The following is a 26,998-nucleotide window of genomic DNA, read 5'->3' as shown; positions in this document are numbered from 1 at the left end:
GGGCTGCACTGTCTGACACACCTTCTGGCTCTATGTTTTCATCAAAGGCCACCAAGGAAGGAAACATGCCTTTTTACCTTATAACATGAAGGCATTTTCATAACTGTTTTATGTATTGGTTTTATCTTCAGTGTAGTTCAGCAATATTCTACATTAAACACCCAGCGTACCTCATATGTTACAAATATTCAAAAAACACGAGCTTGGTGATGACAATTCAAAAGAAGTCATATCCAAGTAACTGATGTGAAGAGACTCAGAAAATAAATCATTTGAGAATACTCTTTATATCTTTAAAACAAAAAATAGGTATACTTTTATTTCAAGAAAGTATTCAGCATTTAAAGTGGAGAATGACGGACTAGTTGGTAGTGCTGGCATTTATTTTCTTTTCACATTGACACTTGGAAAACAAGGTTGTAAGTTAAACTCAATCTCTTTAATATAAAAGTCTTTATTTAGTCACCTAAGTTTATTTTTACAACAAAGCACTTTTAATGTAATTTAAAACACACATGCTTTGATTGAAGAGTGATTGTAAATGGATCCAGTTTTCTTCCAACTGTGATGACAACTTAGTCATTTCCTCTAGAAGTACTGGCTCTGAAGGAAGCATTTTAAGGTGTAACTGAAAGAAAAATGATAGTTGAACATTTAATTTAAGAAAATTAAAATTTTGTTTATTCTGGATTTAACTGTTTTACCAAGGAAGCTCAGAAGGTACTATTCTTAATTTTTTTTCTTAAATGCTGATTTATTACCATCTCCCATCTCCCTCTCCTCTATTATGAGTTCCTTTATGGTACTGTCACTCTTTTAATAGAATTCAAGTGGTCATCACTCTCCTCCACATAAGGACAGTCCTGATACAGATCCAGAAACAAGGTCCCAGTTCTAACACTAAATCTGTATTTCTGTGCTTCTTTTAAGTTTCTCCTTTCATAGTAACCCATTGTTAATGAATGACCTATGGGCCCTTTGCTTTATTTTCTAAAGATTTAAGTAAACATATTCAGGAAGGTAAATTTGGGAAAGAATATAGAAACAATTTATGGCATTTCTATTTTTAATTCTACATACTACTTTTCAAATAATTTAAAATAACTGCATCAAGTGAAAAGTTGTTTTAGATATTTATGGGATAAATGAAGAATCATATCTGCTATTACTGAAAATCAGCATCATCTACCTCCTTCAATACATTATACTACTGAGATAAACATGAGTTCTCTATTATATTAGTCATAAAAGCAACTGTCATTGTCAAATCATTTGAAACTCCTTCAACCAGGATAGAAGTAAATATTTTGATTTCAACAGTAGAAAAAGCAAAACAAAAAATAAACATAAAACCTGACTCTCTTCATGATCATTAAAAAAAAGTCTGCCAAAATGTAACTACATTAAAAAGTTAAGTTTAGTATACTGATCAAATGGATGACACATAAAAGTCAGGGGGTTGAGTCAAAATTGTGTTAAAAAACAAAAGCCAACAAAAAACAATTACAAGCTGCTGTACTATCCAGCCATCCAGTTTGGTAGTCATTAGGCACAGGAAGCTATTTAAATTAATTAAATTTCTATAAAGTGAAAAATTCAGTTTCTCAGTCACATTAGCCACAATTCAAGTGCTCAGTAGCCACACACGGTAAGTGTGGATATGGAACGTTTCCATCTTTGCAGCAAGTTCTATCAGACAGCACTACTCTTGAGGAGGGCAAGCTGCGAAGTACTTTTCTATATATTAGACTTACCTTTAAAAACAACGCAAGGTATGCCTGGGCTAACTCAAAGTCACGCTTTTTGTCCAACATCATCCTGATCATTTTCAAGAAGCTCTTCATAACTTCTACAGAACCACCACAATCAGGAGACAAACTTCGCAGCTCTGTTTCAATTCCTGACGGGCCTAATTCTTTCAGAAGGTTAAGAGCAGCTTCATCTACATTAAGTTTTAATAAGAATCCAGTTATTATCTACAGTCATTTCTTTTAGGAAACTAGTTTACATTTCAAACCCAACATATACTTAAATTGCACAAGCAATTACTTCTATGGCTTTTTTTTTTTTTTTTTTTTGCGGTACGCGGGCCTCTCACCGTTGTGGCCTCTCCCATTGCGGAGCACAGGCTCCGGACGCGCAGGCTCAGCGGCCATGGCTCACGGGCCCAGCCGCTCCGAGGCACGTGGGATCCTCCTGGACCGGGGCACGAACCTGTGTCCCCTGCATCGGCAGGCGGACTCTCAACCACTGCGCCACCAGGGAAGCCCTATGGCTTAATTTTTGTTTTGCATTTTCAGTAAGCTTTTTTCCTATTAAGGCTGTTAAAATCTAATGAATACCTAGCAACAGACATTTTAATATGCTCATGAATCAGTCAAACAAATCCAAATGTAAGAAGGCTACAGAGGTATACGCCAAGTTATTAATAGTATTTGCCACTGGCAACAAGATGAGGTGAGGGAATTTATTTTTCTTTCTTTCTATCGTTATAAAAATACCACATGATTATTAAGAAACATTAACACTACAGAAATATATATGGGGAAAGACTCCACCCTAATCTTACCCACCCCAAATCTACTTCATTTCCCTAGAAGTAAGCACTCTTGTTTCATACGCATCCTATGAAAACATATTCTATACACTTACAAATTTTATACGAGGTATTTGATATTAACAATGGCAATGACTATGCTTTTAACTTTCTGAAAAGGAAGAACACCAATGACAAAAGTCTAATACGTTTTACTTTCTGTTCTTCAGTATATATTAAATAGTAGTGCTTTTTTTCTTTGTTCCCCCATAAATATAACAAGTTACTCCCTGTTTAATCCTGCTGTTCTTTAGCCATCAGTACCATTCTTTGACTTTTGCCAGTGTGCACTCGAGTGACAGTGGTATGAAAACAAAGCATTTGGATCAGAAAACAAGAGTATAAGTCAAACAGGAGAATGTGATTTTTGTTAATTGCTTACAGCTCTTACTATCATTATTAGCTACAGTCCGTAGCTTTCAAAGTTTAAATCTATTAAAACACTCAATGAATTTTAAAATTACCTTTTTATGTGATAATTTGGTAATATCTGAAATTATCTAAGACAAAAGTCTCTGCTGTATTGCAAACTATATTGCAAACTGTATTTGTAAGTAAAAACAAAAGCAAAAAAAAAATCCAATTTTCCATAAAGAATGAAAGGTTCTCAAAAGATTATTATAATCTCAATATCATCTGAGTTTAGTGTCACTCATTTAATACAACACAAAGCTAAAACTACTTAAGATTAAAACCAAATTTCAGTCCTTCTGGTTTTTACTTTCAGCTACTGAGAAATCTAATATTTCACTCAATTCTCTTCATATAAAGTAAAATAAACTGAAATACTTGGTAAAATATTTTATAATTTAACTTACATTTATTATTTACCAGTCCTTCCTCAAGTTTCAAGCAGAAATCTGATTTTTGAGCCAAAATTCCAAGATTTACCACTTTAGACTTAAACAAAAACAAATAAACATTATTCAAAAACCATAAATGTAACAGAAAATTTATAGTTTATAATTAAAAGCTATCAGTAATTTACTCTATATCTGTAAAACTGGGTCTTGGTTAAAACTACAAATGTAAAACACAAAATACGCACCCCATATACTTAGAATGCTCCCTCCAATTTGCTTCTTACCTTTTGAGGATCACTATTTTGTTCAGGTGCAGCATACCTGGGTACAAGGCCAGGAACTGTTGGAATAAAAAACGGTGCTGATTTGGGTACTTTCGGTGGTTCCTTTGGTTTATTCTTTTTCTAATTAAGAGAAAATGAGAAAAGGAAAAAAGACTAGTAAGTAATTAAGTATTTAATTCCCACTTAATTTTTTAAAAGTCCAAAAACTAAAGAAAGGGATGAAACTTTTTCAGACTAGTTTGCTAAAATAAAATCCCAACCAACCAAAACCACAGATATCCTTAAACTGGGATTCCCAGTGCAAACCTCTAGTATTCTTGCTGATACGGCAGAAGGAAAATGACAGGGTTCAGGAGAAGCTCTAAGGCAAAAACAGCCCATTTTCCTGAAACATGAATATTTACGTGAAGAAGTAACAAGTAATTTTGAACTTCCTTTTTATTGAAATACAACCTTTTCTGCAAAATGGGCTAGAAAGCAAAATTTACATAAATGCTCAACAGTTTTTCAAGTATCTTTTCTCCAAAAGAAATTTGGAGCCAGAGTTAGACTCCACCATTAGAAGCAATTTGGTGAAATTTTTCTGTGAAGCATGGCCCTCATTCTTCTATTTTGTTGGAATTTTTATTTTTCCTTCGTACTTTGTGCTTTTAAATACTGTTGCTCATTTATAAAATATTTCAAGTGTTAGCAAAATTCTATCATGAAAACCTCTCTTGGAATTCCCACTGACAGAATTCAGTTTTGGTGACTACATTGTTACAGATCACTATCTGGAGCATATGGTAAACTGCCTAATAAAGGAGTCGCACAATTTTACCTTACACTATTCCTCTTCCATTCTTTAGGAACCCTGGGGAGTTGCTTTCTGAAAGAAAGCCAGGGATACTTGTGGCCTCCGGGAGGCACAGCATAAAAGAAAGTTGTTACATGAAAGCCAGACGAAGCACTGCCACTAGCAATGAAAGCACAGCCCTTCTTTGTGATGGTAGAAAGTATAGTAAAAGTCACAGTTACTCTTCTAACTCATTGTTCTTGAGTTAGAAGGCAGACAGTCACTGAGTTGTAAATAAAAACAAAGGGCTTTGGAGAAGTTCCACAGGGCTCTGGAAATCACCTAATTTCATAAAGAAAACCTAAAGTAGAAAAGTTACCCATAGGACAAAAATAAAAATTCTAACCTCTTTCATTCAGAAGGAAATAAAAATATTGGAGGTGTTAGCATATTTCTCTCATAAAGAGCATTCACTCAGGTTTCTGGATGTTTTTATGCAGAACAAACTATATCTGAGCAGCAGATATTTTGTCCCTTTACGGCTGACAAACTAGACAACATAATGGAGAGATTTCATAACTATGTGCCAGGACAGCATACCTTTATGCTGATGCCCAATCTTTCAAAAAGTGAGCAAGTAAAAAGAAGCACTTTTAAATTCTGTGAGTCAAATTAACATGTGAAAACCTCTCTTTTCTTACCCAAGACACACACAACTTTTCTTGTTATTAGTTACAAAAATACTTGCTGCACCTTGTCATAGTTATGTCAGTGTTCCTTACACTTTTTTTTAATGCCAGCCCTTAATGTGACTTAGTACACTTAGTACACACATAACCTCTGGTGACTGTATGCATTTCATAAAACAATACTTACCCTAATTATCAAAGGACAGTCTCTGAAATTTTCTACTTTACTCTATACCTCTATACCTTTCAATTGATTTTGCTACTCACAAATAGGGGTCATGAAACATGCTTTTAAAAAATTAATTTATGCCATAATTGTCCATTTTTAATGTAAAATTGTAAACTCAAGGACAAAGGGCCTAAGTTTTTTTCCACTGCTGTCTCAGGACACTACCCCGTACCTAGTTCATATTAAATTATGTGCCTGAACCCAACAGCAAATCTTCTTATAGCTGACAGAGCAGGGTGTGGTATGATAAAGGGTGACTGAAGCTTACTTTTAAAAAGGCCAGTGAAAGTATTCTAATCCCCAAAATGTCTAGGAATAGAAACATCACACATTATGGCAGTATTTTTTTTTTCTTATTTCAGAAGTTAAAAAAGTAATTTATTAGGCTGGGCTTAAAACATCCAATTTCTAATAGCTCTGTAGTTGCAGGCTATACTTTTGCTATATCCAAAGGTCCTTGATTGCCCTCAAAGTTGATACATATAGAGAGAGAAAATCTTGCGATAATCATACTAGATTAAACAGCATTTAACCAAATGGTATTCTCTTTACTACCTTAGGCATCACCTGCTCCTCCTAAAGCCCTCAAAGTAAGGGAAGCTACCTCTACTAAAGAAAATACTTTTGGAATGTGTCTTTAGGGGCCAATATTAAGTGTACTATAGTATTACCTTAATAACATCAAGATTTAGAAGATTTTTCCACCGGGATTCAGGAAGTAGTGACAGAGTCACCAGCTGCTCATTCAACTGTTCTGGGGAGTCATACTCTATCATTTCATCACTTGGTTCTGTGGTTTCTTCTAATAATTCTACATCTTAAAACAAAAAATTTTCAGGTAAAACAAATTAATGCTGAATGAGATTTTTACCATATAAAAGCAAATTAGTTCATTCTAAATGAACTAATTAGTTCATTTAGAACTAGTTCCATTAGTATTTCATAACATGTTCACTCAATATAGCCTTGTAAAATCTTTCTATTTATTTAGTTCATCTTCTTATTTTCTCATATTAACTACAGTTCCCATCACCAGACTCAAAACATTTCTCCAGTGGTATACTATATCAATATCTATATATTATATCAATACATATACTATACTATACTAATATATTATATCAATACATCAATTATATCTTTGCATAAATTCATGAAGTCATTCAAAATATTTCATATGAGCTAAAAAATACTTTGATTGAATGCATTAAATTTTGCCTTCAGTATCAATATCCTGCACGTTAGGTTTATTATATTACACTTCAAAAACTACTTTACTATTTTGTGATTACCTTGGGTTTGACAAGTACCAGGAAGCATCACTACTGAAGGAACATAATCTGTGGGAAGTGGCCGTAATGAAACAACTGAATACAGGGAAATATTGGACCTGAGAAACAAAAACATATGCAATATTGTAAAACTTATAAAAATATGTTCAGGGAAACTTCAATTACTGGTAATAATCTCCACAACCTTGAACTTGGCTATAAATTCTTATCACTTGTAAGTTAAAAAAAGATCTCAAAAATAGATAGTATTAATTTGAAAATGCTGATTCATGTCATAGATGTCATCACAAGAAAGGTGTGCATACACATTATTAATGGAGTCTTTCTTCCTAATGTAGCACAAAAAACTATTGGGTTGGCCAAAAGGTTCGTTCGTTTTCTCCCCTAAGATGGCTCTAGCAGCACTTAGTTGTCTTCAACTTCATTCGAAACAATTTTGTTAGGTTGTATGTGACAGCTGTCATATCAGCGTGCATTTAAAAAAAGACTTAGCAAATTGGTGAATTTTTGTGTAGCCATTTTAATATTGAAAATGGACCAAAAAAAGCAACATTTTTGGCATATTATGCTTTATTATTTCAAGAAAGGTAAAAATGCAACCAAAATGCAAAAAAAGATTTGCACAGTGTATGGAGAAGGTGCCTTGACTGATAGAACGTGTCAAAAGTGGTTTGCGAAGTTCTGTGCTGGAGATTTCTTGCTGGATGATGCCCCACTGTCAGGTGGACCAGTTAAAGTTGATAGCGATCAAATAGAGACATTAATTGAAGACAGTCAACGTTATACTAGGCAGGAGATAGCCAACATACTCAAAATGTCCAAATCAAGCATTGAAAATCATTTGCACCAGCTTGGTTATGTTAATCGCTTTGATGTTTCTGTTCCATGTAAGTTAAGCGAAAAAAACCTTGATCGTATTTCCGCATATGTTTCTCTACTTAAACGTAAAACGTTTTAAAAACATTCCATTTTTAAAACAAATTGTGACAGGCGATGAAAAGTGGAACTGTACAATAATGTGGAACGGAAAAGATCGTGGGGCAAGCGAAATGAACCATCACCAACCACACCAAAGGCCGGTCTTCATCCAAAGGTGATGTTGTATATATGGTGGGAATGGAAGGGAGTCCTCTATTATGAGCTCCTTCCAGGAAACCAAACAATTAATTCCAACAAGTACTGCTCCCAATTGTACCAACTGAAAGCAGCACTCGACGAAAAGCATCCAGAATTAGTCAACAGAAAACACATAATCGTCCATCAGGATAACGCAAGACTGCATTTGTTTCTTTGATGACCAGCAAAAACTGTTACAGCTTGGCTGAGAAGTTCTAATTCATCTGTCGTATTCATCAGACAATGCACCTTCGGATTTCCATTTATTTCGGTCTTTACAAAATTCTCTTAATGGAAAAAATTTCAATTCCTTGAAAGACTGAAAAGGCACCTGGAACAATTGTTTGCTCAAAAAGACAAAAAGCTTTGGGAAGGTGGAATTAGGAAGCTGCCTGAAAAATGGCAGAAGGTAGTGGAACAAAAGGGTGAATACATTGTTCAATAAAGTTCTTGGTAAAAAATGAAAAATGTGTCTTTTATTTTTACTTAAAAACTGAAGGCACTTTTTGGCCAACCCAATATTTATTTGAGAGATCAGTAATGGCTAATACTTTTATAAGGTAACATAACATCCATATATTTATGTTGCTTTGACAAATGGCAACCTTCATGTAAGGAAATTATAAATGAAGTAAAGATGGACTGAGAGAATTAAGTCAGAGAGAGAATATGCTGAACAGATTCTTGGGGGGTTGCTGAACAATCATGGATTTCTCCTTTCTAGAATGGTCCTCTAAGTGCTACCTGACCCTGCACCATGGCCTTGGATGACTAATCAAGATGTGGATACCTGTCCCAAAGTGGGCTAATCACATTCTGTCTCCCAAACATAATGAATCTGGAATGGAAAATAAAAATTGGAAATATCAGATTCTGAGTTAATAGCTGTACTATATGCTCTTGTTGCTGAGGGACCACAGCTACCATTCTTCTCTTGTCTTGATTGTTCAAGCCTCAAAGATTCCAGGAGATACCCCATTTTGCTTATTAAGATGGCCAGAATCTGTTTCTATTATATAGTGAATTTACTTTCATATCCTAAAAAGCCAATAAGAAAATCTTGTAATTAGAAAAGGAATTCATTTTTTCCTCTTCCTCAATAATAAGAGTTAAAAGAATTAGGCATCTAAACTCAGAAAACAAACAAAAAATTTTCTAGACCCAGATAATGGATCATTTATTTTGAACTCTTCTATGTTCATCACCATTAAAAGACCACCATTAAGATCTGTACATGGCTATGAAAAGTTATGCAACTAAAATGAATCTTAGAAAGCATTCAGCCCATACTTATGCCTTATTTTATAGATAAAGGAGTCTGAAGTTGAGAAGTGACTAGCCAAGGTCATAAAGGGGTATTGAGGCAGTGGCAGGAAGACCAGCCTGGCTGGGGATATCCCTTTTCTAAGATTTTTAAACTCACTTATCCTTTCCGCAAATAAAAGCCAAATAGTATAACAGATAAAAATCAATCATGTGGTTTAGAATACACACTTGAGCAAAGCTATCTAAATTATCAAGCAGATGTTGACTTAGTCATATAGACTTATGGTGAACTATGTGACATTTCCATTTTATAAGTTAAAAAAAAAACCTAAAGGGCAATGTTAGCAACTATGATTGTCTGACAATATCATCTTCCTTTTCCTTCTTACCCCAAAGAGAACTGTATACAAGAACTTACCATAGATAAATTCCAAGGTGGTCTACATGGGAAGTGGCCAGAAAGTCTCCAGTAGGGGACATAGTAACATTAAGAGGAGCTGAGTCCAACAAAAAGCTGTCTATAAGGCTATAGAAAGAATCAAGATGTTAAAATATTTGAACTCTACCAAAAGGATATAATTCACAAAATACATTTTTGCTCTAAAAACAAAGGGTAAGAGATGCAGAAATTTTTTTTTAAATCACCAACACCAGAAAGTCATCACTAACAAAGAGCTTTGTTAACTAAGTTACTATGTGAAAATAATCTCCTTAATGAGAACGACCCAGAGCAGAGCACTAAATAGACCAATTAACTGGAGAGAGTTTCATCAACAGGGAGAATACAGGAGGAAATGCTGTTTTTCTGGAATGCCATTTTGGCAGACTTGGAAACAATTCTAAAGATGTCACACGTTTAAAATAGATTATCAGTACTCTCCTGTATTTGTTATTTCAGTAAAATAATAAAAGGTGGAGGCAACAGAAGAAAGTAATAAAATCATTATAAATAATAAGGGAATGGTAGTAGAAAAAAAATTTGAGCAATTCTGTTTTTCAAATAGGTAACCATGCTATATATGAAACATGAAAATTCAGTCTATAGAGCATAACCATAAAGCAGCACTAGTCTCACAGCTTCAAAAAGCTATGAGCAGGGGTTGAAATTGGGGAGGAAAAGGGAGCAATCACACTCAAGAAGAAGACTCAGAATAGGCTTCTCAGAAAACAGTGTGTGAGGTGAGCCTTACAAATGGACAGGAATTCAATGGATGTTGATGGTAAAGAAAGCATCTTCTGGATGAGGGAAATGTGGAGGGCAAGGTGAGGGAAAATACTGTCTAGCGAGGAGTGCAGTTTGGTCTTGAATACCAAACATCTGAGTTTGTTTTTGTCTTTTAATAAATGGAAAGTCACTCCAGGCTTTTGAGCAGATAGTGCTGTAATCTTCACTTTCATATGAAAATCTGCTAACAGAATGTAGAATATATCTGAACAGAAAGAACAGTGAGATTATGGTAGTAGTCATCTAACAAGCAGTGAAGATTTGAACTAGGATGGTGGAAGCAGGAAATCTAACGAGGTGAATTTAAGGAGCAAAAGGAAGGCCTAACACATTGGCATCTTGCAGAAGAGGCTTCTTAGGCTGGCTAAGAGTGTGAATACCTTGTATACTTTAAGGAGTATACTGGTTTTAATCAGGGCTGTTTTAAAAACTACTTTACTCACTGAAGCCAATACATTATCCATGAGAAGGCATGGCAAGATGACTGAAGCTCAGAATCTACATTAAATAAACCAAATTATTTCAAGAAAGCAAATGACAGGAGTTAACACCTTTTTTAGTGCTCCATGCTAGGAAGTATCCTGAGCACTTGTGCCTACTAATTTAATCCTCACAACCCTATGAGGGAGATCTGTCCTAACTATACACATTAGAAAAATGAGGCCCAGTAAGACTTAAAAACTTGCTCAAGGTAGAAAGTAACTGAGCCATATCTGTCACCAAGCAGTCTGCACACTTAATCACTATAAGCTCAGTAAAACCATTATGGAAACTAAAGGTACGACAGTTTGATAGCACACACACCCAAAAGATGCCTACACTGGTGATTCATGAAGCACACTCTGAGCAGCTCAAGATGAAGACTTTCCAATGGAAGCATTAAATGACTTATCCATGATAAAATCTCTCTCAATGTGTTCACAGAGTGATTAACAATGTGAACCTTAACTAGGTAGTAGGACAAGACTAAATTTAGGAGCACTACAAACAAACCAAAGTGTGCTCAGGACAATGACTGATGTTTAATTTTCACTTATGGGTAAAAAAGAGTAATAATCTGTCTGATTTCTGCTCACCCCTTCTTTGGAAACTCACAAGAACAGCTGCTCTTGGGGATCAAAGGAATTGAGGAGCAGGACGATTGCTAAACACTTATTATAACCAGAGACTGTAAAATTATTTGTTAATTCATTTAATGCAAACAACCCAGAGCAGAAACTTTATCTCCATGTATACTGATGATTAAACCTAAACTCAGCAATTTCAGATCTTACCATTTCTTCTTTGTCTTAATATTTGTTCGCTACAAGTGTAAGTGTGTGAGGGGTGAAACTCCCTAACATGTTCAGAATCTATCTGTTAAAAACAGAAATCTACTGCTTGAGCAAATTTATTTTACTTGATACTATAATTGCTTTGGCAAATTCATTGTGCAATGTGACTTCCACAGCTGTTGTGTGTGGGTAGGCTGGCCTTCCATTATGTAAAAGCATCAAACTGAGGAAGGTGGTTTCCACATCCATAGCATATTTTACACGACCAAATTAGTTCATAAAGCTTAAGTCTACAGGCTTAATCCCAGACCTAACTACCATATAGTCTCCTGCTAATCCTACAGAATGAAGTCTCAGGTAAATTATGTTTTTTGAGAGAAAAACTGAAAAAAAATTCCCATTTTAAGGGATCAGATTTTCAAGTACAAAGCTCCTCATAAACAGAAGTAACATTAACCCACTCCTGATTATATTCTAAACAAATGCAGAGAATGTCTAGATGTTCAATCTCCAGAGTGACGGAATCACCTTACAAAGGAAACTTTAATGAACAGAATAAAGGGATAGTTTTGCCTCAGTGAGAAATGCAAAACAATGTTCTACTGCAATTATTCTCATGTAATGCTCCTCAGAAAGCAAGGTCAGGTGAATGAGACAGAAAAAAAATGCAAAATTCTATTAAAACTATTTAATTTTATATTTTTCTCACCCCCAAAAGAGTTCAACCTAAACTTCTAGGAGATTAAAAGCAACCAGAAATTACAGGTGGTAGTGGTAGGGGATGACAGATAATATCAGGGATAAAAAATTTCAACTCTGGGACTTCCCTGGTAGTGCAGTGGTTAAGAATCTGCCTGCCAATGCAGGGGACACGGGTTTCAATCCCTGGTCCGGGAAGATCCCACATGCCACAGAGCAACTAAGCCCATGCACCACAACTGCTGAGCCTGTGCTAAAGCAGTATTTTATCAAAATAATAAAAATTAAAAAAAAGAAATTAAAAAAAAATTTCAACTCTGCTTCTCTGAGAATCCTACAAACACAAGAAAATTTTCAGCACTTAAACAAAAAAACCTTTACAGTAAACAGTTCAGTACCTGTGCAATTTGTTTTAATTATTTTTTTGGATGCATTGGGTCTTCGTTGCTGCATGCAGGCTTTCTCTAGTTGCGGCAAGTGGGGGCTACTCTTTGTTGCGGTGCACGGGCTTCGCATTGCTGTGGCTTCTCTTGTTGTGGAGCATGGGCTCTAGGCACACGGGCTTCAGTAGCTGTGGGGCGTGAGCCAGTAGTTGTGGCTCATGGGCTCCACAACACAGGCTCAGCAGTTGTGGTGCACAGGCTTAGCTGCTCCGCGGCATGTGGGACCTTCCTGGACCAGGGTTCGAACCCGTGTCCCCTGCATTGGCAGGTGGACTCTTAATCACTGCACCACCAAGTAGTCCCTGCAATTTGTTTTAGATAGGCACAATTCCAGATGGATACATCTGTATGTTACCACACACACCAAAGGTTTACTCATACGTATCACTTTTTAGCCTTCGTAATGAGTATATTCATTCTTTACATATTTAACATGTTATGTAAATGATAAAACTGCTTACTGAAGAAAAAACTAGGACTCTCCAAAGGTTGCCATACTAATTATGTTTAAAACAAATAGGGGAAATCAAAAAACCCAACAGAGGACTTCCCTGGTGGTCGAGTGGGTAAGACACTGAGCTCCCAATGCAGGGGGCCTGGGTTCAATCCCTGGTCGGGGAACTAGATCCTGCATGCATACTACAACTAAGAGCCCGCATGCCGCAACTAAGAAGTCCACATGCCTCAGTGAAGATCCCGTGTGCCGCAACTACGACCCAGCACAACCAAGATTAAAAAAAATAAATATTAAAACAAAAACAAAAAAAACCCAACAGTTACCTATGGTTGTATGGTGAAATACTGATCCTTACTTCCTTACTATCTTCTACATCAAGAAAACCAAATCATCCTTAGAACATATGACACAACCCAAGCAAGGCTGATATTACAACTATTGGGAAATGTCTTTCCCCTATGCTTATTACAGCAAAATCTCATTAACAAACTATGTCGCCTTGGGCAAATCACTTAACTTCTCTCTGAGCCTCCGTTTCCTCATTTGTAAAACAGGACTAAAAAACAGTACCTATACCTAATAGGATATGAGAAAAGACGAAAAATAAAAGCATATCAAGTGCATAGCAGCTCATGGTAAATGTTAGCTTGGCTGCAGTTAGGCAGCAGCAGTTGTATGATACTGCTTTTCAACCTTTCTCATTTGCTCCACTTCAAATCTTAACCAAAAAAGTAGTTTTTTCTTTATTAAAAATATACTTTGGTCCAGTCATTATATTTTCTTTAAACAATCCCTATGTGACTCACTTCTTGCTCTGGTGTTTCTCCCAGCTTAATGCTTTTGTATTCACTTAAAATTGCCTGTGTTCACTGAAAAATAAGATACCAGAGTTGAAAATCTATCGGATTTGAATCTGTTCATCTTTTTACTAAAATAAGAAATTCAGCAAAAAAGGCTAATGCTGAGTCAAAGACTGGTGGCTTTGAACGCTACTTTCAGATCCTAATTCTTCCATTCCAAAAAAAACCTTACCACTTTAAAAAAATATTTTGCTAGTGTAGTACTACTGAACATTAACCTGTCTCTCCCATCTAATAATGTGAACTTAAACTACTAAAAAGGAAAATGAAAAGGGCATTGTGTCAACTCTATTTTCTGTACAACTTTCCTACTGTAAAGTAATTCAAATTATAATGTTCACTTTTAGATAGAAGTAAAAGTCCAAGAAGCAAAAGACTAATCAATATTTCTAATGGTACCTTTAGAAAAAAGTTGTGTTTCTTTTTTTTTTAATTAAGAAAGTACCAACTTGAGGTGAATGTTTTGAAGCTGAAGGACACAGGCAACTAATTATATTTTGCTTTACTCTAAGTACAAAAGAGACCCACCTGTGGACCAAATTCCCTAGTTATTAGAGTTGGACCCATTAGTGACACTCTTGCTGTGCATATTTCCAAATCCAGTATGTATGCTGTATAGACAGCTTTGCCTCATTCCTTTATCAAACTTAAAGGGAAATAAGTACATCAGCGTTTTTCCTTTCTAAAGGTCAAATTGCTTTCAGGTATGAGCTTATCTAATTCCTGAGAAAGAAGAGTAGTAGAATTGGACAAAACTTAGTTTAGGAACATTTCAAAAGATTGAAAAGTACTAGCTTCCTTCTCATCTTTCTCACGTATCTCTTTTCTTATGTTATGTTCCTTTTCCCATCACTCCTTTCAAACTCAATCTAAGCAATTCTACGTTAAGTGATATGATTTCAAATTGTATCTATTCCTACATAATTTTTAACAACAAAGTACTCTCTCTCTCAAATTACTGAACAGAATTAATGTTTTTTCTTCAAGTGCTGTTTTAGTAGCACGTTTCAATCTATGCCAGATTTCTGAACACTGTTGGGTTTTACCCAAATCTTAAGACACATTTTCAGTACTTTAAGGTATCTAAATGTCTTTTTTCAAGAATTATGTTAGAGACAGAAAATATATAATACACACAAAGCAAAGTGTTCTAATCTCTTAACTAAATTCAGTATCAACAACAACAACAAAAACAAAAAAATACTCAAAATAAAGTTTGTAGTCCTAAAGTACGATCTCTACTTTGGAGTATCAAAAAGGCCAAATGTGCTTTCTTAAGGTTTATGCAACTCACTTCTATATCTCAATTTTGTAGGAGTAGAGAACCTAAGAGGTTGGATTTTCCCATTATCTTTTATGGCACTAATCTCTGCTGTTTGAGATAAAAAACACTACAAGGATAAAATATAGTCAGGTTAGAAAAACTCCCCAAATATATTCACATTCTAAAAGTACATAATCCATTAACAACAGGTAAAAGTCACATGTAATGACAATGACTGAGAAAACCTCAGATAAGGTTAGAGATTTAAAAACTCACCATCCAGATGGAAGGTCCCAAGTTCTAATAGAGCAATCCATTGAAGCACTTATTAACCAACGACCATCAGGACTGAAAGCCTTTAAATAAAAAAAAAAATAAAAAAAAAAAAGAATACATATATAAATATATGTGTGTGTGTATATGTATGTATTTCTGTATGTATGTTTGTGTCTGTATATTTAACAGCTTAAAGAATACAAGAAATGAAAAGATAACGCATGCTTCATTAAAAAATGTTTGAAGTATAAAATTTACATCTTATTACATAAAATGCCATCTTATATACCACTGATTTGGATACAGCTAAGGACTAAGCTTTTACATGAATTATAAAAAGTTTTAAAAATGAACAGTTTCACCCAATTTTCAATTTCTACCCCATAATCTCCTATATTTATAGACAGTTAACAAACTGACTACTAATTGTTTTTAACATAAAACTGCTGTTTTGAGAACATTCTATTAGAAATATTTTGTGAGCCTAATTTCAATAATAAAGTATCTGTGAAAGCAACAAAAGCTCCATTTCCTTGAAAACCATCTATATCTTAGAATGGCTTTCTAAGAATGATTTTGAAGAATGCAATTTCTCTTAATATAGTGAAGTTACTAAAGAAGTCCTTCAGCTTGTACTTATAGATTCGTTAAAAGTCTTTTCTCCCTTAATGATCTTTTATTTCCAAAGTATAAATTAAAACCACAATAATCAGATTTTCAAAATAAATTTAAATAATAAACTACTTATGCCACCATGAAGAAGTTATATCTTCTCTGTAGATAAAAATGGAAAAATAATAGCTCTCTTCCTGCAGCACATGAGCTTTAAACCAAGTCAAATGTAAAAGAAGACCCAAAAGGAAAAACTTTAAGGTTTATAATGGTAGTAGATTGTTCATCCAGGAGTGTAAACACACCATAGGGATTATGACCATCCGTATTAGCAAATAATAGTGGGATAAGTGAACTCCAACTTGGTCATGGGGCTGCGATGATACTGTGGAAACTCAAACCTTAAGGTGCAGAGAACTCAATTTACAGAAGGATAGTGCAGATAATAAAGTATGGGAAAATGACTTTGATAGGTGAAGTCATGTAATAAATGCTCATAGGTTTAATGAAACAGGAGTAATTTGTTATTGACTAGGGGAAACTCCAGACATACAACTTGAAAGTAAAGTTTGAAAAGGAAAGAAATAGGAAGAGCAAGATGGCATTGACAGATGTTTTCAAAAATGCAATTTCATCAAAATTACTCCACTCCCACCCCCATTTCTATAGATGCTGTCACAACAAATTCTGTTGATGGGTAGTTCTGCCAATCTCTTATCTGCAGAATAACACAATTTCCCGACCATTAACCCCCCACCCCTGATTTTTAAGGAAATGGGGGTAAACATTGCAAATTCAGATTTTTGTTGTGAGAACTGATAAATAAAAGTAGCTGTTGGGAGTGTCACTATGTAGGATTTTCTTTTCTTTTATTTTTTCTGTTTCAAGTAAATAAAGGTATCTGCAATTGATGCAAAGTCTTCAACTTACACTTTTTAAACTAGAGTACTTATTACCATATTTCTCACTATAACAACATAATAGTAAGCTAAAACACATTTTTATTAAACTCTTTTGAAGTTAAGATATATAACCTGTAGAAATAACACTAAACTAGAATGAACCAAGAATCAGATATTCCAGGTCTCCTATTAATTCATTATGAATGTAGAAAAACAGAAATGAGTTCTCTCAGCTTAGTTTAATATTAAGTCAAAAATGATACACTTATGTTTCAATGATTCACTCTCCAAAGTATATTTTGGCCTTGTTTAAAGAGAAAAAAATGAACTCTGGGATTTATACTTTAATGGCATTAACTTCCTGAGAAATATTAAACTTCTTTTAATTCTAAATTTTCCTTAAAAATCTCTTTTTTGAAAATTAGTCTCCTAATTATTCATTTTGAACATCTCCTATGGTGAGTTTAATGCTATTAAAAGTTTCAATTATTTGAACTTTTTAAACCTAAACAGAAATAGAAATGAATCAAGTTTTATTTAAACATCTAAAGTTTGTTTTACCATGTCATTTATTTGGCCTTGGTGTCCAGAAAACTCTCTGACAATCTTCCTAGTTTCTATGTCCAAAACAGTAATGGAGAAGTCGTCCAAGGCGAGTCCCAGAATGCCACTAGCAAAATAAATGCAATAGTTTTAATGAACAAACAAACAAAAAAAAACCCTTGAACTAAAATCTCACAGTCATTTAAATTTTGTTAATCAAGTATACCTTTGGGGGAAATTAAGGAAAATGCTGTTCTTTTATATGAAAAGTCTGGTTTTTCCCACTTGGTAAATTACCTATAGTTGACCACTTTACATGAGGGTTAGGGTGCCACCCCTCTGCAGACAAAAATCTGCATATAACTTTACAGCTGGGGGACTTCCCTGGTGGCACAGTAGTTAAGAATCCGCTTGCCAATGCAGGGGACACGGGTTCGATCCCTGGTCTGGGAATATCCCACATGCCATGGAGCAAATAAGCCCGTGCGCCACAACTACTGAGCCTGCACTCTAGAGCCCGTGAGCCACAACTACTGATGCCCACGCATCTAGAGCCCATGCTCCGCAACAAAAGAAGCCACCGCAGTGAGAAGCCCACGCACTGAAACGAAGAGTAGCCCCAGCTTGCCGCAACTAGAAAAAGCCTGTGTGCAGCAACAAAGACCCAATGCAGCCAAAAATAAAATTTTTAAAAAAAGATGATATTAACTTTACAGTTGGCCCTCCATGTCCATGGTTCTGCATCTGTGGACTCAACCAACAGTGGATCATGTAGTGCTACAGTGAGTATTTAGTGAAAGTTGTGTATAAGTGCACCTGCACAGTTCAAACCTGTGTTGTTCAAAGGTCTACTGTACTTAAATTAAGAACTAAAAACATCAAGAAGAAAGTCCATTATCATTAAAAGAAAAACTTTACCTGTCTCTATGTAGCAGCATCATATTTGGAGATGAATCAAGGCTCACAGAATGAATTAAAACTTTGTTTTTAAAGTTCCAGAACTTGAGTACTCCTTCACTACCAGTTGTAATTGTCAACTGGTTTAATCCATCCACTGCAACACCTCTAACAGATCCTTTATGGGCTTTAAAGCATATGGTAAAAGAAAAAAGAAATAAGAATTGCAACTGACTCTCTGAACACTACACAACCAGTGATTCCTTTATTTAAATATCTAAGTTCCCACTATTTAACACCCCTAAAATCTTTAAATTAATATGGATTTTAGGGAGCAGAGAGAAGATTATTATACCACTTGAGTAATAACAAAATCCATCAGGTCGATGCCATGAAGATTTCAAAAAATAGTTAAGATTTTCTGCTTAATGCAAGAAGAAAAAAAGAACCTTTAATTTCTATAATATCCACTTTCCCCTAATACAACTATGACTTCATTCTCTTTATTTCAACATGGTGTTTCAAATAGATATAATGGCAGGAACTGCCACATACAGCTGATGATAACCCATATACAACTTTAGCAAAATGACTGGCACTCAAGAATTTAATAAATGCCAGCGACAGTTATTAGCCTTTTATCTATCTATATTACTTTTTTTAAAAATAAGAAAAAGAAAAATAAATTCAATACCTTGATCCTTGCCAAAACTTCCTCGGTGTATACCCGACTGCATGTTATATACATCTACAGTTCCTGATGAGAGACCAATCACAGCAAAGTTTCCACAAGAAGTTATATCCACTGCCTTAAGGGAAAAAAAATTAACACAAATGACAGAAAATAGCTAACATTTTTATTGTACTTTATGGCTTCCAAAGTATTTTTTTAAATCTACTAATTATCTCATTTTTAAAAAAAGAATGATAAATGAATTGCTTCGTTAATTTTCTTAAACATAATGTAATTATATTTGGGTGTATTAGAAATATCTGTTTGATTCTATCTCCATTCTCTAAGAAGTATGGAGAAATCCATACTTCCAAGACAGCAAAACATAACCAAAGTTAACTCAATTGAAATTCATTCAGGAGAATGGTATATCAACTGGTCTTCAATTTTTAATTTATTCACAACGGTACTAAAGTCAAAGCATTCCACTGCCTAATTTCTCATTACCTTACTTTTGTGATTGCTTTTATAGCGGATATAAAACTGGAACCATATCAGTTGGGATGTCCAATGAAAAAGCCCAAAATATTTTAATTACAACGTATTAGGAAAGAAATACATGAGATACTGCATGGAAAACATTTAGTTTATAAGCAGTTTCTGTAAAATAAACTCATATTTTAATACTTAAAGTAGAAATATTATATTAAAAAGATGTCTTTTTTTCTGTTAAAAACATGAGACTGGCTATGTGGTGGGTCATGCTCAGAGAAATCCTTCATTGCCACTGCATCAGTCAGATGTCACCCACCCAAGAGTTAATTCAAAAAACTGTTGAATTTATGCCTAAAGAAACAGATGACTTCTAAGACCTAAAAGAAAATATTCAACGGAGGATATTTAACTGTGCAAAGCAGCATAAGACTGATACACCACTGAGTCAAGATATCTTTACACAGCATCCACAGAAGTATGCTCCACTTACATCTATATTTTTTCTAGACAATTATAGCTTATAACTTAAAAAAAGTTTTAGATAGGAAATTATGGACTAACCTTATAAAGCATTCTATCTTCTCAAATAGAACACTAACATAATTTTACCTATTCTGAACAACTCATAAATGTTTATGCTATGTTATATATTTATGCTCTCAGGAACTAATAAAGATACTAGGCTATAACCTACAAGTAATGGTCCCTGATGGCCCTGCTATACAGTAGTCCCCCTTATCTGCAGGGAATATGTTCCAAGACCCCCAGTGGATGCCTGAAACAGTAGACAGCACCAAACCCTATATATTCTATGTTTTTTCCTGTACTAATGGGCAGGTAGTTTATAGAGCATGGACACGTTAGATAAAAAGATGATTCACGACAGAGAGGGACAGTGCTACTCAGATGGCATGCAATTTAAAACTTATAAATTGTGTACTTCTGGAATTTTCTATTTAATATTTTCAGATCAAAGTTGACTGCAGATAACTGAAACCATGGAAAATGAAACCATGGATAAGGGGGGACTGCTGTACTTTCTGGAACTTGCATTTATTTTAATAGGATTTATTGTTGTTAATGGGACTGCTTCTAGAAGTCTCCTTTTACTTATTTACTTATTCATTCTAACCTATTGTTGAAGACAGCACAAGCAAAGCAAAAATGAATAAGCTAAGAAGGTTACCTCTGATTGACAAATTGTACTCTAGCACATGGGTTCTCTGATACTTACTGGTTTACTACTTATGGGCTCCTGGCTTTGTTCCAGATAGCTGACTCCAACCCAGCACCAGTTAAGTATCATTGTGTGTGTGTGTGTGTGTGTATACACACACACACACACACACAATGTTCTATGAGTGATCATTATAGGCTATGAGTTAAGAACATAGGTTCTAGAAGGAGTGGTCCTAGGTTCAAATCCCAGCTCTTCCATTTACTAGTTTTACTGATCTCAGGCATATTACTCGTTACAGTAAGCCTCAGCCTCAGTTTTACTGCCTATAAGAGGCTAACAATACTCCATTATCATAGGACTATTGTGAAAATAATATAATACTGATATGTGCTAGGCAGAGAGCCTAGAACAAAGTAAGCACACAAAAAATGTTAGCTGTAATTATTATTACCACTACTATTACAATAGCTACTCAAAACTTTGCAGGTAAACTTAAGAAGTTTAAGATAGACTCTCTATGGCTTACAGATAAAAGCTTAAGAGTAGATGTTTGTACTATGGAGAACAGAGCATACATACTGACAAAAAAAATTTGTACAAAATAGGATCAAATGTGGTTATACTTGAAATATGCATTTTCAAAAGCAGAGGCATCTAACAAACTAATAGAGCTAATAGATAAGTTCAGCAAGGTTGTTAAGATACAAGATCAATGTGCAAAAATCAATTGTATTTCCATACATTAGCAATGAACAATCCGAAATGAAATTAAGGAAAGAATTCTATTTATAACAGTATTGAAAAGAATACAATTCTAGGAAAAATTACCCAAAGAAGTATGAGGCTTGTATACTGACAACTACAAAACACTGCTAACAGAAATTAAAAATCTAATTAAGTGGAAAGACATCCCATGTTTATGGATCAGGAGTAATATTATGATGGTTAACACTCCTCAAACTGAGGTGTGGAATCAACAAGATCCCTATCAAAATCCTAACTGCCTTCTTTGCAAAAATTGACAAGCTGATGCTAAAATTCATATGGAAATGCAATAGACCAGAAGAGCCAAAACAATCTTGAAAAAAGAAGAACTTGGAAGATTCAATCATCCTGATTTCAAAAAACTTACTAGAAAGGTACCATAATCAAGACAGTGTGGTACTGGCATAAAAATAGACATATAGAACAATTAAAGAAAACTGAGAATCCGGAAAAAAACCCTCACATTCATGTCAAACAATTTTTGGCAAGGGTACCCAGGCCATTCAATGGGGAAAGAACAGTGTTTTGGGCAAATGATGCTGACATAACTAGATATCCAAATGTAAAGAATGAACTTGGATGCCTACATGACATCATACACAAAAATTAACTCGAAAAGGATTACAGATCTAAATTTAAGAGCTAACATTATGAAACTCTCAGATGAAATCACAGGAGTAAATTTTTCATGGCCTTGAGTTAGGAAATATTTTTCAAAAAACCACAAGAAAAAAAAAAAAAGGTTGGACTTCAAAATTAAAACCCCTTATGCTGAAATGACACCAACATGAAAAGGAAATGACATCCCACAGAATGGGAGAAAATATTTGCAAATGACATATGTGATAAGGGACCTGTATCCAGAATATATAAAGAGCTATTTCAACTCAAGAGGAAAAAGATAAATAACCCCATTAAACAATGGCAAAGAATTTGAATAGACATTTCTCCAAAGATGTAGAAATAGCCAGTAAGTACATGAAAAGATGCTTAACATTGTTAAGTCACTGGGGAAATGCAAATCAGAAACCACAGTGATATACTACTTCATACACACTGGGACAGCAATAATCAAAAGAACAGATAAGCACAAGTGCTGGCTGGGACATACAGAAATTGGAACCCTTACACATTGCTGGTGGGAATATAAACTTGTGCAGCCACTTTGGAAAACAGGTTGGCAGTTCCTCAAAAACGTTAGAGTTACATTATGACCTAACAATTCCACTCCCAGATGTAAATATAGAGAAACAAAAACATATGTCCACACAAAAACTTGTGCACTGATGTCCACAGAAGCATTATTTATAATAGTCAAAAACTAGAAACAATACAAATGTCCACCAACTATCAATGGCTAAACAAAATTTCAAAAGTTGAAAATGAAATATTATTCAGCAATAAAAGGAATAAAGTATCGATACATGCTACAACATGGATGAACCTTAAAAACATTAACCTTAAAAATGCTAACTGAAAGAAGCCAGTCACAGAGACCATATATTGTATGATTCTATCTGTGTGAAATGCCCAGAATAGGCAAATCTATAGATAGAAAGTAGGTTGTGGTTGCCTAGGTTGGGGAGATGGCAAAGTGGAAAAGTGAGAGGATGGGGCTTATTGCTAGTGGGTACAGGGTTTCTTTCTGAGGTGATGAGAATGCTCTAAAATTAGACTGATTAGATTTTGGTGATAACTGCACAACTCTATGAATACACTAAAACCCATTAAATTGTACATTTTAAATGAGTGAATTTTACAGTATGTGAATTATATATCAGTAAAACTTATTTTGAAAAAGCAGAGGCAACGATTCTGCAAACCAAATTTGACATCATTTCTTTATACCTAAAAACCTTTATACCTTAAAACATCATTTCTTTATACCATCATTTCTTTATACCTTAAAACCTTAAAACCTGAACCCAATAGACGACTTACATTATTATCAAAAGAAAACAAAATAAAATTTTAATAGAGGAGTAAGAAGTTATAAGTTAACAGTGGCATTTAAAAACCATATTTAAAAAAGGCTTAGACAGTACTCAATCAGACAAATGTAAGAAATGAAGGATTTAAATAACTTCTACATCTTTAACTCATTAAAGATTTAGCTGAATCTTACTCCTACATTGAAAGAAAGAAAAGGAAGGAAGAAACCTTAAGATTCACTTTCACTGAATATAGTACTATACTCAACATAATTCAGGTACGAAAGTATATTGATAAATGCTGAAATCCCCCTCAAAGTGTATCCTGAGTAATCCTATATTAATCAGAAAATTAAAATAACCAATATACAACATCTAATTAAGCAAAACTTAACTTAAACTTAAAATAATTCTCTCCAAGCTGGAAAACTTAACACTATTAGGGAAAAATTTCAAAATGTTAAACTATGTTCTTTGTTCTTTCAATGAATGTTATCATTAATAAACTTGAGTATAATAAGATAACCACAAGACAGTTTTACAGGAGAAAACGCCCTTAAAAACAAGTTCACTTACTGTTGCAGTTATGTCATCTTTCTTCAGCTCTTTTGGCTTGAGAAAGTAAGCACCTATTGTAGATCTTTGATAGTTCCAGGTTGAGCAAGATAGCTTACCTTGATGGCAAGCAATGATACCATCCCAGTCACTTTCACGAGCTTCCTCTAAAACATAATTAAAAGCATAAATCAAATTGCTTTTCATTCCCTCACTCATTCATTCACGTATTTTATTTATTAAGCATTTAATATTCTATGTTGTAATTAGGCACTAGGGACAGGATGGTAAACAGGTAATTTCTGAGAGCAATGAGCTTCCAATCTAACAAGAGATTCTGATTAGAAGAAATTACAATAAAGTAAGATGGTGTCTTGTAAGAGCACTCAGGAAGAGTTTACTAAGAGAACTGGGGAGAGTAATAAATGGTCCCTGAAAGAAGTAAAACAAGTAGAAATTAATCGGGGAGGGGGGTTGCTAGAGCAGAGAAAGGTTGAGACACACACACAGGCCCAAGAGTAACTTGTACAAAATTAAGCACAGCAAGTAAGTGTCTTGAGAGGGGTGGCAGGAGGACAAGGCCACTAGGTCACATTACCAAGGGTCTTGAAAGCCATGTGAAGGAGAGGAGGTTGCACCCAAAAGGTGATAAGGAGCCATGAAAGATTTTTAAGCATATAAATGACATGATTCAGATCTTTTAGAAAGACCACTCAGGTTCTAAGATAGAAAATAAACAGGAGGGGGGGTTAAAGTTAAAAAAGAAAAATGACCAGTCATCAGGTTGTTATAAATAACCTTGAAATGGAAATGGTGCCTATACAATTATTTCTATGATAGTTTTCGCTCAACAATCTTATCACCTATCTACATTTTTCTTAAAATCACTTCTTCGAATGATGCACTGCTCAAATGACACAGTATACTAAGACCTCAGTATGTTCAGATGTTTATTAAATTAGCCAGAGCTCTATGTTCTCAGTTCTCACCTTTTTACATTAGTGACTTTCTTATACCAGGCATATAATAGAATAAATAGAAGAGCTACAAAATGAAATAGCAAATATTGTTTATTAATAGCTTACAGAGAACAAAGCCTAAATTATTAGATAACAAGTTCAAATTATAAATAACTCATTTTCAGTCTTCACACAAGACTAGCATGCACTTGGGATGCATCCTGGATTCTTATTAATATTTGCTGAAACATTTATTAAAATGGGAGAAATAAAGAAATATATTTTGAGTTACCCTCCGGATGCTTATTGATATTTGTAAAAACATTTATTAAAATGGAGGAAATAAATACATAGGAGGAAATAAATGACAGAGCAGAACTCGAAACACAGTATGAAGTTTCTTACCAGCTGCAAACTTTGTGATGGGTGGAAGTCTCACTGACATGGTATTCTGAAGTCCTTTACGTTTGACTCTCTTTTTATTTATTAATCCTGTGGTTAGGAGAGAAGGGAATAGAGCTATGAATCCTTCTTAATGAAAAATGTATATATAAAAAAAGCTATTCATTGTCATATAACTATAAACTTCAAGATATTCCCATTTAAGTCAGGTGCAAAATAAAGATGATATTACCACTATTATCAGTAGTATTAACAATGACAGAAATATAAATGAACAGACTGCAGTCACAATATTAGCAAAAAAATAAATATTAGCAAATTATATTAAAATATATAAAATACCACTGAATAATCTTAAATATGTAGGACCAATAGGAAAACTAAAAAAACTTCACTGAGGAACATTAAAGACAACTTGAATGAGGATATATCATATTCCTAGATGTGACGATTCTTAAAAATATCAAATCTCTCCAATTTGATTCTAAGAAGAATTATTTTGGATATTGATTTTAAAATGATCCTGAAATTCATCTGGAAGTATATACATGCATGAATAGCCAGGATATTGGCTTGCAAAGAAGAGTAATTATAAATAAAACTGAACATTTTTGTTTAATAAACAAACTCTTTCAAATAACAGAAACCATGGGAAGGGATACAGAATAAAAGAGCGCTTTTTGCAAAAAGATGGGATGCTTCTTACTTTGATGCTTTCTCTAAGCTTCCTTCCATCTTTAAAATGTTATAGTCTGCAGATGGCTCAAGTTAGATCATTAATGTCTTTTCGGTGTCAGCAGTATGTTTTTACCACTTAAGATGTTTTTTACCACCTAAGATATCTAACTCTTCAATAACCCTACAGTAGCACCTCAATCACTTCTATAGCAACATCGATCTTAAGTATCTTACTACTACTCTTTCATACAAAGGATTTTTATTTCATCTGAAGAAAGAGGAAATTATCAATGAAACCTCCTCTGATTATCTTACAGAATCTTGAAATGATTTTTTGTGTGTGACCAACAGTTTTTTTTCCATCTTGCAAATGACGTACCATGTCCCAAGCTCTTGTTAAATTTTTCATGTATTGTGGAAAATGACTGAAGAGTTCCATCCTGACCTGTTGATATACAGAGAAAATGCCTAATCAAGCTTCATCGAAACAATGGACCATTTAAATCACAGCTCTTATAATATTAGATTCTACAAAAAGCTTGAAGTTAGTTTGCAGCACTTTAAAAGGCGAGCTGATTGCAACTACCTAATTTATCATATTCAACTGCACACAGAATGCCATTTAGTAAGAACAAAGGATAAACTGAGGTGCTAATAACTGCCAGTAGATTATCTGTATAGGCAAGGGCCACATTTCTGGAATTTGCCCTTTCTGTCTCTGAGGATTAGTAAATAGAATGACACTCCAAATAAAAGTAATAGCAGCTACAGTGTTCCCTGAAGTATTCAAAAACAATCACCTCATTTTACCCAGATTTCCAAGTCACTCAAAGGGGCATTTGAATCTAAAACTGTGTA

The 26,998-nt window shown here is 34.4% G+C and overlaps 1 protein-coding gene across 2 annotated transcripts in view; it reads right to left on the bottom strand.

Annotated features, from left to right (window-relative positions):
• Nucleotides 1-365: 365 nt before the first annotated feature.
• WDR36 (WD repeat domain 36) overlaps nucleotides 366-26,998 on the bottom strand; it is a 37,662-nt gene continuing 11,029 nt past the window's right edge. The window contains exons 10-23 of one of the 2 annotated variants that reach the window (XM_060143379.1): nucleotides 26,520-26,585; nucleotides 25,466-25,552; nucleotides 24,123-24,268; nucleotides 19,197-19,311; nucleotides 18,524-18,689; nucleotides 17,624-17,732; nucleotides 15,549-15,628; nucleotides 9,469-9,576; nucleotides 6,669-6,766; nucleotides 6,048-6,193; nucleotides 3,684-3,803; nucleotides 3,415-3,496; nucleotides 1,755-1,942; nucleotides 366-628 (exon numbers count right to left, since the gene is read on the bottom strand). In XM_060143379.1, the coding sequence (XP_059999362.1) occupies nucleotides 479-628; nucleotides 1,755-1,942; nucleotides 3,415-3,496; nucleotides 3,684-3,803; nucleotides 6,048-6,193; nucleotides 6,669-6,766; nucleotides 9,469-9,576; nucleotides 15,549-15,628; nucleotides 17,624-17,732; nucleotides 18,524-18,689; nucleotides 19,197-19,311; nucleotides 24,123-24,268; nucleotides 25,466-25,552; nucleotides 26,520-26,585 (1,661 nt within the window). In that variant the 3' untranslated portion in view covers nucleotides 366-478. Of the gene's footprint in view, nucleotides 629-1,754; nucleotides 1,943-3,414; nucleotides 3,497-3,683; nucleotides 3,804-6,047; nucleotides 6,194-6,668; nucleotides 6,767-9,468; nucleotides 9,577-15,548; nucleotides 15,629-17,623; nucleotides 17,733-18,523; nucleotides 18,690-19,196; nucleotides 19,312-24,122; nucleotides 24,269-25,465; nucleotides 25,553-26,519; nucleotides 26,586-26,998 lie in introns of those variants that run through there. The other variant, XM_060143380.1, reaches the window with a different exon arrangement.

The sequence above is a fragment of the Lagenorhynchus albirostris genome, chromosome 3, assembly GCF_949774975.1.
Source record: "Lagenorhynchus albirostris chromosome 3, mLagAlb1.1, whole genome shotgun sequence".
Classification (NCBI taxonomy): Eukaryota; Metazoa; Chordata; class Mammalia; order Artiodactyla; family Delphinidae; genus Lagenorhynchus; species Lagenorhynchus albirostris.
Note: the sequence above shows the minus strand (reverse complement) of the source record. Positions and strands in the feature narration are given on the sequence as shown.